General features: G+C 43.5%; 1 protein-coding gene across 1 annotated transcript in view; it reads left to right on the top strand.

Annotated features, from left to right (window-relative positions):
- The first annotated feature begins 6,616 nt into the window (after positions 1 to 6,616).
- EGLN3 (egl-9 family hypoxia inducible factor 3) overlaps positions 6,617 to 15,653 on the top strand; it is a 29,846-nt gene continuing 20,809 nt past the window's right edge. The window contains exon 1 of the mRNA XM_024741994.1: positions 6,617 to 7,297. Within this exon, the coding sequence (XP_024597762.1) occupies positions 6,941 to 7,297 (357 nt within the window). The 5' untranslated portion in view covers positions 6,617 to 6,940. The remainder of the gene's footprint in view (positions 7,298 to 15,653) is intronic.

Here is a 15,653-nt window from a genome sequence, read left to right as displayed (position 1 = left end):
AAAAAAAAAAAAAAAAAAAAAAAAAAAAAAAAAAAGAGTGGGTGCTAATTATTATGGCTACAGGGTGACCGTTTCTCTGGTGTTATCTGTTAGAATCCTTTTGACAACTAGTAGCAGAAAACCGTGACTTAAATTGGCTTTAAAAATGAGGAAATGCATTATCTCACATAACTGGAAGTCCAGAGGTAGGACAGGCTACCGGAATAGTAAGATGAGCCGCTCAGTGATGTCACCAAGGTCCCAAGTTCTTGCCACACTCTGTTCTGCCTTCCTCCTGAGACTGGCTCCCTTCATGGTGACTAGATGGCTGCCAGAGGCCATGGAGCTGCCTGCCCTCCTCCATGTTCAGCAAGAAAATTAGACCCTTCCCTTCAAAACAAATTCTTTTCAAGCAGACCAGTGGTTCCCAGTACTGCTGCACATTGAAGTCACCAGGAGTGCTGTATCATTTATTTATTTATTGTGATTATTTCATTTGTACTTTATTATTTCATTTGTACTTTATTATTTATTAATTGATGATGATGATATATTATTTATTTGCTATTTTATTTTTTTAACTGCAATACCTAGGCCTTTTCTCTAGAAATATTAGTCTGGGGTAGGGCCCAACTGGAGGTCATTTTTAGAAGCTCCCAGCTGATTTTCATGTACAGCCAGGGCAGAGAACCACTGGTTTAGGGTGGTTTAGGTCACCTGCCCACCCCTAGACTAACAGTCACCAGGGTAATGCCATGAACTGATTGGCTTAGAAAAGTGGACCTCCAAGTGTGATACCCCCCCACCGCCCCCGGCCCCAGTCTCGACCAGCAGAAACAGCTCCCAGGACCCTGTCAGAGATGTAGATTCTCGGGCCTCACCCAGGACTATGGACTCAGAAACTCCAGGGGTGGGACCCAGAAGTTTGTGTTTTAACAAGCTTGCCATGTGATTCTGATGGATACTAATGTTTGAGACCCACGGCCTGAGATCAATCAGGCTCCTCTCTGGAGCTTGGGAGGAGATGAATACGAGAACAAAATCGAGGTCTGTTAGAACGGTGAACCCCAGGACCCCGAGCCTTTTAACATTCCCCCCTCCCACCGACAGGCCAGAACAGGGCGGGGGATCCGCCACCTGAACCCCCAGACGCCTAGCTGTACAGAGAGGCCTCCCAACTGTGCCACCAAGCCTCAGCCACAGCAACAGGCTTAGCAGTGGGCCAAGCTAAGATGGGAAGAAAGCACGTGCTGTAGGTATCCATTCCTTCCTACCCTGGGGAACCTGGAAGTTTCTGTAGGTGCTAAAGGGCTGAAAAGACAGGCCTGGTATATACTTTCCTGAAAACCCTTTGAACTAATTTCAACTACTGTACAATTTCAACAGGATCCTGGGGGGAAAAAAAGGCCATTCAGTAAAAACAAAAGAAATCTGAACACGATAAGGACTTTAGTTAACAATAATGTCACAATATTGGTTCATAAATTGTGACAAATGTAACCGTACTAATATCTGATGTCAGTAGGGGAAACTGGGTATGCGGCATGTGGGGACTATGTATAAATCTTCACAACTTTCCTGTAAATCTAAAACTATTCTAAAATAAGGTTATTTTAAATACAGCATATTAAGATGTGAAATTCTAATGAATGAAAACACCTTTGGAAAAAGCTTTATAAAATTAAGCAAAAAAAGTTCTTTAAAATATTCCATATTAATCTAAATTTGACACTGCTGTATTTCTATGATTGGTGCCATGTTTTTAGCCAGAGAGAACGCTTTTTAGACGTTTTCAGCTTAAACAAGAGTTGAATTGGAAAATACTAATGGATATTCCTGATATGTCATACTTCCTAGAACCTGCACACAGCAGAATTACCAAAGAGCAATTGAGAGAGGCTTAAACTTGGTCATATGCTTAGAAATAATTAAGAAGCAATCCAATCACATTCTTTGCCATCCCCTTAGACTTGGAAAGGAGTAAGATGGCTGGACCCCACAGGGAATGGGACATGATCCCATGCATCTCTCTCTCAGCCCAATTCATAGCAGTGAGCTCAAGCGTTAAGTTCCCTCAGGCACTCTCCTCTTGTTTCACCAGCTCCATTTAAATGAAATGGACATCTTGTGTCCTGAGGGGTGAGTCTTGCAGTCCAATCTGGTGGATTGAGGTGTGGCTCATTCCTGACCACTGGTGCATCACTGAATTTATGTGGGATTCCTGGAAACACTGCGCCATAATTGGAACGGAGCAAGGAGCAAATCCTAATTTGTAGCTTGGAAGGTTCCTACCAATGTAGTCAACTAAATAACTCGTGGTAAATTTTGCTTATTGTCCTTCTACACTAAGTATCAGTAAGGAAACCAAGAGTTAACATTGTCATTGCAGGTGAACGTGCTATAATTAAGGGTTATAATAAAAAAGAGCACTTAAGGGCAAAAACGTTGCTATGTCAAGCAAGTGGCTGAAAATGATCCCCACCCCACCCCCAATCTTATCTCATTTGGAATCTCTTAGCATTGTCCTACTCTCTCACTGTGTGAACTTGGACAAGTTCCTTAGCCTCTCTACTCCTCATTTGTGTCATCTTCACAACAGTGAAAATAATAATTCCTTGGTGGTGTTAGAAGAATTCATAGAGATAGTGTTTGTAATACTTTTAGCACAGTGCCTGGAATATATGGTGTTAAAAAAAGTGTTTGATAAATCAAAAAATAAGATCATCCTTGCCCACGTTAAAGCCGTTCAATGTAATGATAAACCTCTTGATAATATGGCATGGCAAAAACACAGAAAAGAATACTCAGATGCCAGCTTGGAGGGAGGGAAACTCTGGCACAGAAAGATGTTGAAGGGGTGAAAGAAATGTAGATGGTTTTCATCGGAAATAAAAAAGGATGTGATGTGATGGAACTCTCCCAAATTACCAGTAAAAATGTAAAATGGTGCAGCTGCTGTGTAAAACAGTGTGGCAGTTCCTCAAAAACTTAAATGTAAAATTACTATATGACCCAGCAATTCCACTCCTAGGTATATACCCAAGAGAATTGAAAGCAGGCACTCAGGTACTTAAACATACATGCTCATAACAGCATTCTTCACAATAACCAAAAGGTGGAAACAACCCAAATGTCCATCGGCTTATGATGGATAGATAAATGTCATATATCCATGCAATGGAATATTAGCCATAAAAAGGAATGATACATGGTACAACATGAATGGACCTGGAAAACATTATACTAAGTGAAATAAGCCAGACATACAAGGTTACGTATCCTATGACTCCACTTATAGGGAATATCCAGAAAAGGTGAATCCATAGATACTGAAAGCAGATTGGTGGTTGCCAGGGGCTGGGGAGTGACTGCTTACCGGATACAGGGCTTTCTTTGGGAATGGTGAAAATGTTTCGGAACTGGGGAGAGGCGGTGGTTACACAATATTGTGAATGGACTAAATGCCCCTGAATTGCATACTATTTTTGGTGAATTTTACCTCATCCAAAACAAAAACACAAAAACCCCCATACATACATAAACAGGACAAGAGCTGAATGCTCTCTTGTTGTGGTTGAGAACACAAAAGCATTCCAGGCTTGCCCTTCCACTGACCAGAGATTCCTTTCTTAGGGAAGTTACCTAATGGCCAGCCCCTCTGGGCCCTGGTTTCCTCATCAGTAGGAAAATGAAGTTGGACCACCAGGATCCCTTCCGATTCAAATTCCAAGGCAAAGAAATTCAGCTTCCTTCTTTTACCCTCTCTCATCCACATGCTTGAAAAATAAAAATGACTGCGTCTGTACTGCAGATATACATTGGAAGACAATTTATTGAAATGAAATTACAGGGAAATTAATTTTAGTTATTGACAGGAAAGGTATTTTAATATTTATGGTGATAATGATGCAAATTAACGGGCAAATAACTAGAACAAATGCACTTGAGCCATTATCTTGGTGTTTGCCACTCTGATGTTCAGACTCCTCTGAGCCCGAGCGTGGCTCCAGTCTGTCTGCACCCCTCGGTGTAATCACACACTGTGCTTTTTGCCAGTCACTGTATCTAAGGCTGCTCTGCCAAATGCAGTGCTGGCAGCCCCGAGTTGATTAGGAGGCCCTTGATTGATTACTAGGTGCCCTTGCCAAGTAGGCAAGAACCAGTCCCTGGTTCTTCTAAGGGATGGTTCTTACTTAGAATACCTTTCTAAGCTGCCCATGCTTTACAACCAGAGTAATCTAGAACAATTTAAAGATTGCAGTCACTAAAACTTGCTCATAGACTATTGCTCTGGTTACACCTAAACTAGTTGTAACTTTATTCTAAAATTATGGAAATATTATTTGAATAGCAAGCCAAATTTACCAGTCCCGGGATTTAAAGTCCTGGGTCCACATGTTCATTCTGGGACGTGGGGATGTGATTTTGTGTATTTTATTGACCACTACCTCCTCCACCTTCTACTGCGGATTTCTCGTCCTCTGTAAATCCCCTAATTATTCCTAGGAGTGTCAGGCATATTTCCAAAGAACCTTCAGAAAATTTTCAGCCAGCTATCAAGTCTGTCATTTCCCCCCTTTTAAATTCAAGGATATCTACTTCTGAGGTCTACGGCAAACCCCGAAGCTGCAAAAAACACAAGCCACTGCCTACCAGGGCCCACATTCAGGCGGCCTGGGATGGCTCTTCTCCTGCCCCTGAAGGAGATCACTGGATGGGGCAAGGTATTGTGGCTATGCAGGGTTCCAGCACAAGTCGGGGAAGGGCCTTCCTCTCTTTTGGTATTGCAGCTCCATTTTACTCCTTGCAGCAAACGAACAGTCCCCAGGTTTCGAACCCAGTCCCCAGTCCCTGAACATCCACCATGGCTGGATAGGGAGGCAAAGCCAGGAGACAAGTATCCTACAGAATGCCTGACTGCCCCCTTCACTGGCCCCTGAGGTTGCCAGTGACTTCTCTCTGGGGAGGCTCCCCCCACCTCCTTTCATGCAAATAGACCCTTGGGCAGGCTTCCTACAAGCCCAGACATGCCCCAATCCCATGTGGAGGTTGCCATGGCTCAGGGTCAGACACCAGGTTCCTGGTACCTATTTATTAGGCACTTACTATGTGCTACGTGCTGGGGGTCCCAGGATGATGGGCTTCTGTCATCCAGGAGCTGCTGTGGGAATTTAGATGGCAGCTCCTCGATGCTGACCAATCGAGCCGTTACCCCAGTTGGTGCACCTCCTGCCGCAAGGTCATACCAAGGGTGCCCACTATCGCCATCTCGGCAGAGGTCCTCTCCCCTGTATAACTAGGAGTTTCACCAAGTTTCCCATGGACCACTTCTTCAGGTTCTTACTTGATGACCACGCGCCTCTGTCTGCTTCTTTCCATCAGTAGCAGCAGCGTGCCTTTCCTGTTCCGCTCTTTGTTCTTGACCCAGACTTCACTCCATTTCTCCTTTCATATTTCTCCTCTCAGATGAAGAAAAGAGAGGGCTATGGGCAGGAGAATAAACGTGTAAACGCTGTAGGGGATTGTGTACAAAATGATACCTGAAAAACCCGTACATTCTCCTTCTTCTTCTTCTTCACAAATGTTAATTGTACTTTTATCTTTCACTCAGTTTATTTAAACTAAAACACAGAAACAGCTCACCCATTTTTTTGTTGCTCAACTTTATATAAGACCTAATGCATTGTAACTTACAACTTAATGTGAGAACTGTACATTCTTTTGTTCAACCTACATGAAGAGCCCAAGTGCAAACTGATGTAAAATTAAAAATGTAGAAATGGCTTTGCACGCAATTTACGAATCTTTTTCTCCGGAGTCTGTTCTCTGGTGTTCGGTAGGAAAGGGAATTAAAAAAGAATTCATTAAGCAATCAGCTTACCTTTGGATAAGTAAAAAGTCTTGTGGGACATACCTGTGTTAGCTGTTACATGAGAATGTGGTGAATTTTGAAGGCAGACCTTCAGAACATCATATTTTAGTAGGAAACTTGAAAGATAAGTGGATGAAAACATTCAGCAAAGAAAAAGCCAGTATTTTTAGGATTCAGTGAGATACGACCCAGTATCTCTTCATTGTACGCACCCCCCTTCATTGAGCTCATGGGGCCTTGAACATAGTAGGGGTCAGGGAGATGCTTGTTAATTTTATTTAAAATTGGATTCCTCCCAGTCTCTCAGTGTCTTTGCACCTCCCGACCTGGGTCAAACAGCAGAGGAAAGGGGAGTAAGGTACCAGGTAAAGCTAAAACGAGATCATTGCTAAAATATTTGTTTGTTCCTGGGTTTATTATTTTATTCAAAAGCCTGGGAGGTGACCAGCCTAGAATGTGGCAGTAAACTGTGCTGTTAATCCATTTGCATTTTCGGAGTTGGGATCCAGGTTTTCAAGTTTGTTATGGGATTTTATGCAAAACAATATGCAAATCGATGGCATTCTAAAAATGCCGTCCGTTCTCCAGCCTCTCTCCTGGTCACAAACAAGGGAGGCTGGCGCCGGGCTCGCCGGGCTCCTTGGGCAAGGGGTAAACCCTGCGGGGTGACGGGCCTGGGGGGAAGGGCTGTCCCGGAGGCGGTCCTGGGGCGGAGCCTGGGCGGGGCCCGTGACGCGCGGAGCCGGCCTGCTCAGGGGCTGGACCTCAGCCTCTCCCCGCCTGGGGCCGCCGCCGCGCCAGTGGTGGCTCCGCGTTTCCAAAAGGGGCCCTCCGACTCCTCGCTGGGCCAGTCCGGCGCTGAGTCGTGGAGCCCCGCACAACTCCCGCTGCTCCCTGAACGGGATCCCTGCTCCCCAGAGTTGCGAGCAACTTTCCCCTCTCCCTGGTGCCGCGGTGGCTCGGGGACCGTGGCCGCCGCAGGTAGCTGAACTCCGGGCCACTCTCCCTGCGCCTCGGCTGAGCGCGCTCGCAGGTCGCTCTCTCTCCGGGTGCACGCTGGGGGTCCCCGAGCTCGGCTCTTTGGGCGAGATGCCCCTAGGACGTATCATGAGGCTGGATCTGGAGAAGATCGCCCTGGAGTACATCGTGCCCTGTCTGCACGAGGTCGGCTTCTGCTACCTGGACAACTTCCTGGGCGAGGTGGTGGGTGACTGTGTCCTGGAGCGAGTCAAGCAGCTGCACTGCAACGGGGCCCTGCGGGACGGCCAGCTGGCCGGGCCCCGCGCCGGCGTCTCCAAGCGGCACCTGCGGGGCGACCAGATCACGTGGATCGGGGGCAACGAGGAAGGCTGCGAGGCCATCAACTTCCTCTTGTCCCTCATCGACAGGCTGGTCCTGTATTGCGGCAGCCGGCTGGGCAAATACTACGTCAAGGAAAGGTCCAAGGTAGGACGCGCGCGGGTGCCCGGCCGCTGCTGCAGCCCGCGGGGACTGGGGACGCTCGTAGTCCGTGGTCTGTCGCCTTGGCAGGGCTGCAAGCCAACTTTAGTTTTTAACCAAGAAGCAAGAAGTCCGCCTGGTTCCCCCTACACCTCCCACTCCCCCGCCCCACGTTGGGACAGGTTATTAGAAACATTATGTATGGTCCGAGACACGAGAACTCATGATCTTAAATGTCTACTTTCAAGTCACCTAATATTGCCCGTCAGCCCTTCATTGTGTTCAGAGGGGATTCCAGCGAAAGCACTTTTAGTGAATTCTAGAGACAGTGTGGTTTCACAGTGTGGCATTTGGCTTGTGGAGTTTGGCAGGTGTGGGAAGAGTTTGACCTGTGAAGGAGTAAGGCTCATCACCATCACTTTCTAGTGCTGCCCTTGGCTTTCTGCGCCCAGGACATTATTTGATCATAATGAGTTGAAAATTCTCTCCTGGTGCTGAGCCCCAGCCCCCTTTCCTAACTATCAATTGCTGGGGAAATCCACTGAGAACAACCAGTTAAGTGATCAGAAGAGGGTAGTCAAGTACCTCTGGAAAGAAACCATGTTTTTGTTCAGATGGCCAGCAGTCACTCCCTGGGTGGTAATTTTTCTTGGAAACATTTACAGGTAGATTGGCAGAAGTATGGGAACGCGGAGTACCACGATGTTTGTGCGTGTACGTACGTTGGGGTAGTCGAGCTACTCAGTATTTTCTACAAATGATAATCCAGCACGTTTTTCAGGGCAGTTCTGAGAGTGATTTTGTACCTCTTTTATTGTGGACTGGTCAAGGGGCACTCAGAACTGTAGACAAGTTTTACTTTAACACAGTGAGGCAAAACATACTAGCGTGAGAAGGAAGGTGAACATTCACCTATGTACTACTCTGTCACACTGTATGTAGTATTCCTCAATTTGTGATAAAACATACCATCGTTGTCTCATTTGTCCCATAAACTAAGAGGAATACTTTTAATAAAGGGCAAGTGGTAAAGACTGGAAGTGTATAGAAATGAAGGGGTTGGATTGGGTGAGTGGAATAGAGAAGAGATTGCTGTATACCTTTCAAGCCAGGAGGACATGGTTAGAATATCTGAAAGCACTGTTTTTAATAGAGTGCAAATAAAGTAAATCTTAGAAGGAAATGCTGCTTCCTAAATTTTACTGTGATTAGGGGAAAATTCAGTTAGCCGGACTCTGTAGAAGATTGATGGTAAAGTGTTTCTTTACTCTTGTTGCATCATTTTGGTGTTGGAGTAGAAAGCCATTTGTCTTGATTAGTTTTGTTTTTGCACTTGTTTTGTAAATGACCGTGCCTTTGGGGTGGTGTCAGGAGGGGACTAGCTATCCTCAGTGTTGAAGAGGTGTGCATAGCTTCAACCTAGAACAGCAGGTGGCTTCTTACCAGTTTTTTAGAGTTTCTTTTAAATTTTGGTGGTAGGAAATTCACCCCTAGCATTCTAGGAACAGAATTTGCTCTGAGGGAGGGAGATCAGAATTCATTGACAGAGGTCACTAACATATTTGAAAGTTAAGTTTTTTTGGGTTTTGTTCTTATTTTAGCTTTGACTTAATGGACAATGGTAGGGTTTTAAGCTAGAATTTAACTCCACAAATTGAATGAAAAACACTGTGTACGTCTGGGTAAGGAAAACTAAAAGATCTCTAGATATGATTTTTCAGTTATGGATTATCATCTGGGTAGAACAAATAACTTTTCAGTTAACCCTTTCAGAAGGTGACTGTGAATTGAAAAGAGAAAATTCATCTTTTGTCCACTGAAGGGACATCTGCCTGTACCTTGATTTCCAGCTTTCCTTTAGCGGTTTGGCTCAAAGTTCTTTATTTCTGCCCTTTAGAAAAACCACCTCTAAATTGGGATATTCCTTGGCCAGCTAAAACCAAATGTAAACCAGGCTTGAGCAAACAATTATTATATGTACTCAAAAAAAAAAAAAAGTTTGGTTTGTTTGTATAAAGAAGTTTCCTTAGTAATGTCTTGTAGCCCTGGGTCTCTTACTTGAAGTTCATTATTAAAGCATTGTAGAAACACATTCCATTTCTTATATGATTTATATTAGTTCCACCTTAATTTAACCTTATTTACTTCTCTTCCCTCAACTGAATGCCTTACTCTGTGCTGTTTCCCAGCGTAGTGATACAGACCCAGTTTCCTGCTCCATCCTCGAAGCAGGTATTCAGTAAAAACTAAATTATTAAAAGGTAGAATTTGTACATTTATTTTAAACATTTATTTGTAACTTTTTATTATGGAAACTTTCAAACATATATAAATGTAGAGGCTAGTATAATGAGCTCCTATCACCCATTTTCAACAATTGCCAATATATACTTTTACATATTTTCGACCAGTTTTTTTTTAGGTACTTTACATTTCTTGGTGTTATGCTTGTTAATCCTAATGAAATACTTTTTTTCCCTGAACTTTTAAAGGTCATTGAAGAAGGTCATAATGCTCTTTATCTCAATGAAACAATTGCAGAGGCATTGGAAATAGAATAGGAATATAGTGGACCTAAAATTGCAATTGTGGAAGGGTATGGAAAGAAAGATTAAAGTGTTCCCCTCCCTGCCACAAAAGGTGTTAACTGATCAGAATTTATCTACCTCCGCTTTGTTGGAGAAAAATCCAAGGGTGCTGAGGACTCTGGGGCAGATGTTTCTATGATATACAGCAGTATGGTGCCCCCTAGCTTCAAGCGCAATCATTGCTTTCAGGCTATGAAAAGATTTCTTATCTGTTACTCCCTATTGGAGAACTTAGATCATATCCAAGATAAATATTGGCCCTAATTTGCTCCTTTTGCTTTGGCTGCCTACATCTTGGACATGGCTGTTTTCCAGAGAATGTGTAATTTATAGAACCCAGAGTGCCTCTGCTTGCAGCAGAAGTTAGTAACTCTGATAATCATAACTACCTTTTAATGAGCCGTTGGCTCCGCCTGGTACTGTGCTAAGCACTTTTCAGACACTGTCTGACAGTCTTCAGAACCATAATCTTCGGCAAATTGAGTGATTAAATCATTTGTCCAAGGACACGAAGTCAGCAGTAAATGCAGTTTGTCACAGGGGTTAGGGTCTTGGACTTGGGGTGACTAACCTTGTGGCCACAGGTTAAGTTGCACAGTTTTCACCAAAGGTGAAATGAGAGAGAATACCTTAAAGCTTTGGCTGGGGAAGGAGCATGAAATAAGACAGTGTACATAAAATTCTTAGCAGAATTCTGAGCCTTCGTAAATGTTCTAAGGGGAGATTTGGGAGTCTAACCCAGGTCTGTCTGAGCCCAGAGTTTGTGTTGACTCTTAGGCTCCTACTTACCCTCCTTTCCTTCCCTGGGCAAATGTTCACTCAGCATGGGGTACCATGCAGGGGTGGGGATACAAAGGTGGACAGGCATTGGCCCTGCCCCCTAGAGCTTACATTCACGTGTACTTTTGAACTGTAGGATCCTCTAGCGCACACTTGATTATTCTCAAGCTTAAAAAAGAAAAAAGACAAAACCCAAACATTGAAGTGGGTCAGTTAAGTACATTTGAAGAAGAGAATGGAATGCTGTGCTAATGTTTTCCTACTGTTATTTGCAGGAAAAGCATTTGTTAACCAGCTTGGTTGTTAGGATCCCCAACTGGAGTAGCTGTGGATGATTGGGTTATGGGGGTTGTATTATGAATCAACAGGTCAGTCCTGCCCTGGAAACTGTACAGAGAAATGATGAAACAGCAGTACGTTGTAGATAACAGAAAATACGTTACAAACGGTGGATTTGTTCCTTTGCTGCTAGAACAAGAACAGTTTTGGCCCTTCCTTCTCCTGTGATATCAGGAATATTCATGACTCGATGGAGCTTAGCATGGTTGTGAACTACTTTAGACAAACCTGGGGTAATGAATTTCAAAGATCAGGATCTCTCTCAGGACCCAAGTGCAGGAAATGCAAGTGGGGTTCACAGAAGCCTGAAGCCATGAACCAGGAACTAGAAAGTCCTTAACGTCCAGGAGAGCCGGTGTGTTAGTTCTTTTCTCTGGTGCTCTATGGCCCCCATCTTTGCTTCTCTGCTTGTACTCTTTATTTCTAGCCCTCTCTACCTTCTGTCCAGCTTTTGAGCGCACAGCTCAAGATGGCTACCCCACAGTGGCCATCTCAGCCTCAGTTTGAGTTCAACAGAGACTTGACTAACATTCTAGAATCCCTGTTTTCATTCCCCCCTGAGAGAGGACCTGTCAACCTTGGGTAGGGATGGTTTGGGAGGGCATGTGGAATCATACATCACAAATACAGTTGCCAGGGCCCATGAGAGGTGCAGTTCTTAGAGCATGGGGTTCGGGGACTAGGCATCATACATGGTGTCTCTGCAATTAAAGTCTTAAAAATTTATCTGTGAATAAAGTATTTTAGGGCTTCCCTGGTGGCACAGTGGTTAAGAATCCGCCTGCCAATGCAGGCGACACGGGTTCGAGCTCTGGTCCGGGAAGATCCCACATGACGCGTAGCAACTAAGCCCACGCGCCGCATCTACTGAAGCCCGCGTGCTCTAGAGCCTGTGCTCTGCAACAAGAGAAGCCACCGTAATGAGAAGCCTGCGCACCGAGACAAAGCATAGCCCCCGCTCGCTGCAACTAGAGAAAGCCCGCGCACAGCAATGAAGACCCAGCGCAGCCAAAAATAAATTAATTAATTAAAAAAAAAATAAGGTGTTTTAGGGGGAGGAGGCACTGAGTTTGAAGCACTGGAACATCTTTCTATAAGGATGTGAGAATTCTTAATAAAAGGTTTTGTATTTTAGCTCTTGGAGGAAGGAAATAATTTACAGAATACAGCCTCAGTGACAGTGAAGCAAGTTTCTCCATAGGGTGAGTTTTCATAGTGTTCTTTGTCTATTTTGTTGAATGACACTTGGGAACAAAGAAAAGAAGGTGCATATGTGTGTTTCCTTTATAATTTCTTTTGTTCAATTTTGGGCCACTGGCCACTCCACCACGACCTTGTCTGCTTGCAGTGAAGCGGGAAATCGGGGGTATCAATTTAATTTATTCATTCACAAATCATTAAATGCCTTGCACTGCGGTAGATCTGTACATGGATGGGAGAAAGGAGGTGGAAAGGGATGATAAAAGCACCTAAAGAAGTAAGCTGAAAGTTGAGTGGCGTGAAATGGTTGTCACCAACTCTGTTTTCTCTTTTTCTGGTTAAACAGACCAGTTTTACACTGATAAGTCATTTTTGTTTCTCTTCTTTGGGCTTTGTCCAATTTCTCTGTTCACTTAACATGAAGTGACTAAAATAAGTGACCAAAACTATTAGGACTTTAATAATAAAGGTTTTGGGAGCTAGGGAGGTATCAGAAATTACATTTGTCCAGTTCCTCAATCATTCAGCAATCAGGTGGTTTTTGTATTTGGAGAAATGAGGTCTTGCATAGGGCCTTGAGGAGAGATTGGAGTAGGTCTTGGGCTTGAGCAAAGTGCTTTAATAGAGAAGGGGCTACCTTGGTTGGGGTTGCTTCATAAGTCAGGTGGACTGGGAGACACAGTCGGTAGGTTAAGTCAGCTGCATCAGTGTCTTATTTGGGAATTTTTTTTTTTAAGGAAAAGAGAAAAGTTGCTCTACTTTATTAACTACTTTAAGCTAAAGAAAACTAGGGCTAGGATGTATGTAGCTTCTTAAAATCAATCATGGTCTTTAATTTACCAGGAATATCTTACAACAGTTGCTTATCTCATTTGTCCATCTGGCTCTTTTTTTGAAGAAATTAGAATATGTTCACCGTTTTCAGAATTATTTATGTGGAAAATAGGTGTTAAAATTCAGATGGCCAGTGGTTTATAATTTTTAAATATAATTCTGACTTAAAATTGATTAGCACACATCCTTAGGTGGGAATTAAGTAGCCAATCTGTGCATTCGACTTGTGGGTATCATGAATTATTTCCCTTTCCGACCTTACTCAGCTCAAGCAAAATTTGTAAATTCTTCCCTGATTCCCAACTCTGGCTAGAAAATTTTCAGATTTTATAAATAACAAGCAGTCTTGGAGTTGCATGTTACAACTCTGTACTGAAAATGCACCGTGTCTGGGAGACTTCTCTGATGAGCTTAAAACTGGGGGTGGAGTTTAACCCATGATAGGCAGGGCGCATCTGAGAAGCATCCTAGCACTTGAGGATAAAGTTCAGAGGGCATCTCGCCTTTGGACCATGTTTGCTCAGTTTGGCAAGACCTCTGATTTTGACTCACCTTTGTGGCCTCCAGTAAATTAAATGACAGTTTGACCCATGTCTACTGAACACCAAGGAGCAGCTTGCAGGTTAGCACTACGGAGAAGGTTATTAACTCTTCGTTAATTATTATAGCTACAGACTTGATAATTCCTTTGTAGCAGCACTTTGTAGCTGTTAACTAATATTGCTCTAAGAAATGAGTGTCATTTTTCTCCAGTGTTAGTCAAATGCCCATGTTCTGACAGTAATGATAGTTCAGATGTATTCTGCTGGGCAACTGCCAGGGGTGCCCAGTGGGTAGCTGAATCCAGAGACACTGGAATAGTAAATTTGACAGACAAATCATTTTATGATGCCAGCCCAAGGAATTTGGCTTTGGCAGATTGCCAGGAGCCGTTGCTTTGGCTCAGATTCAGAACTATGTGTCTGTTTGCCAGGCAAGATTAGTTAGCTTGGTTCTTTATACATAGAAATTTGTACCCTGTTTCCCTCGATTATTTCAATCTTAAACCAATATGGCTCTTACCTTAATTTTGTATCTTCTTTTGATATTGATTTATAGGTGAGTCCCTATTCTTGTTTTTGGTGAGCTGGTAGTGACTGAGTGTCATATTTTTTACCCCCTGCCTCTGCCCAGTCCCAGCCTTACAGACCCGTGGGTTTGCAGCTGTGTAATACAGGCTTTCACATCTTGTGTTGGTTTCATTTGGTTCCTACTTACTGAGTGTCCTCCATGTTCAGTACAATGTTAATACCTCCTTAAATCAAACCAATTTTATTTTTATACATTTTTTTTTTTTTTTTGCGGTACGCGGGCCTCTCACTGTTGTGGCCTCTCCCGTTGGGGAGCACAGGCTCCGGACGTGCAGGCTCAGCGGCCATGGCTCACGGGCCCAGCCGCTCCGCGGCATGTGGGATCTTCCCGGACCCGGGCACGAACCCGTGTCCCCTGCATCGGCAGGCGGACTCTCAACCACTGCACCACCAGGGAAGCCCTTTATTGTTATACAATTTTTAAAGGTTACCTTCCATTTACAGTTACTACGAAATATTGGCTATATTCCCCGTGTTGTACAATATGTCCTTGAACCTGTCTTACACCCAGTAGTTTGTACCTCCTACTCCCCCACTCCCATTTTGGCCCTGCCTCCCTCCCCGCTGGTGACTACTAGTTTGTTCTCTGTATCTGTGAGTCTTTTGTTTTGTTATATTTGTCCATTTGTTGTATTTTTTAGATTTCACATACAAGTGATTCATATGGTATTTGTCTTTTTCCATCTGACTTATCTCACTTAGCATAATGCCCTCCAAGTCCATGCATGTTACTGCAAATGGCAAAATTTCGTTCATTGTTATGGCCGAGTAGTATTCCGTTGTATATATACCACATCTTCTTTATCCATTCATCTGTGGATGGACAGTTGGGTTGCTTCCGTATATTGGCTGTTGTAAAGAATGCTGCTATGAACGTTGAGGTTCATGTATCTTTTCAAAGTAGTGTTTTCATTTTCTTTGGACATATACCCAGGAGTGGAATTGCTGGGTCGTATGGTAGTTCTATTTTTAGTCAAACCAATTTTTCATTCTTTAGGAGATGCAATGATCACTGTTTCTCAAGTTCTGGAGTAAATGTACCTATCTCATTAACTTTTATTTTTGTTTCAAAATGAAGCCAAAATAATATCACCATATAAAAATAATTCCAAAATACAGAGATTCAAAGAATATGATAGTAGTCTTGATTATTTGCCAGTGGGAAGAAGACAAATGGAAAAACACAATTCCAGGTGGCAATGACATCTAGTTTTGGTTCTCTTAGGGCAACTTGAAGTTGTTTTGAAGTATTCAGGATAATACTCTTCTTTCTGAACATTGCTTGGAAGTAAAGAGACGCTGTTTTAAACAGTCTGAACATTTGGGGGGAGCTTGCTCTGTGTTCTCCAGACAGATAGATCACAGATCCTGCCTGTGCCCCTCCCTCCACATCCCCTCCCAGTTCTCTAAGTCAAACCTGAGGGACTATTACTTAGAAATCTCAATAACCCACACAAAGTTGGCAGTGAGTCTTTTTTTTTTTTTTTTTTT

Source organism: Neophocaena asiaeorientalis, unplaced genomic scaffold (genome assembly GCF_003031525.2).
Source record: "Neophocaena asiaeorientalis asiaeorientalis breed wild unplaced genomic scaffold, Neophocaena_asiaeorientalis_V1.1 scaffold83, whole genome shotgun sequence".
In the NCBI taxonomy this organism is placed as follows: Eukaryota; Metazoa; Chordata; class Mammalia; order Artiodactyla; family Phocoenidae; genus Neophocaena; species Neophocaena asiaeorientalis.
The sequence above is the reverse complement of the archived record's forward strand: the minus strand, read 5'-3'. Positions and strand labels throughout refer to the sequence as shown.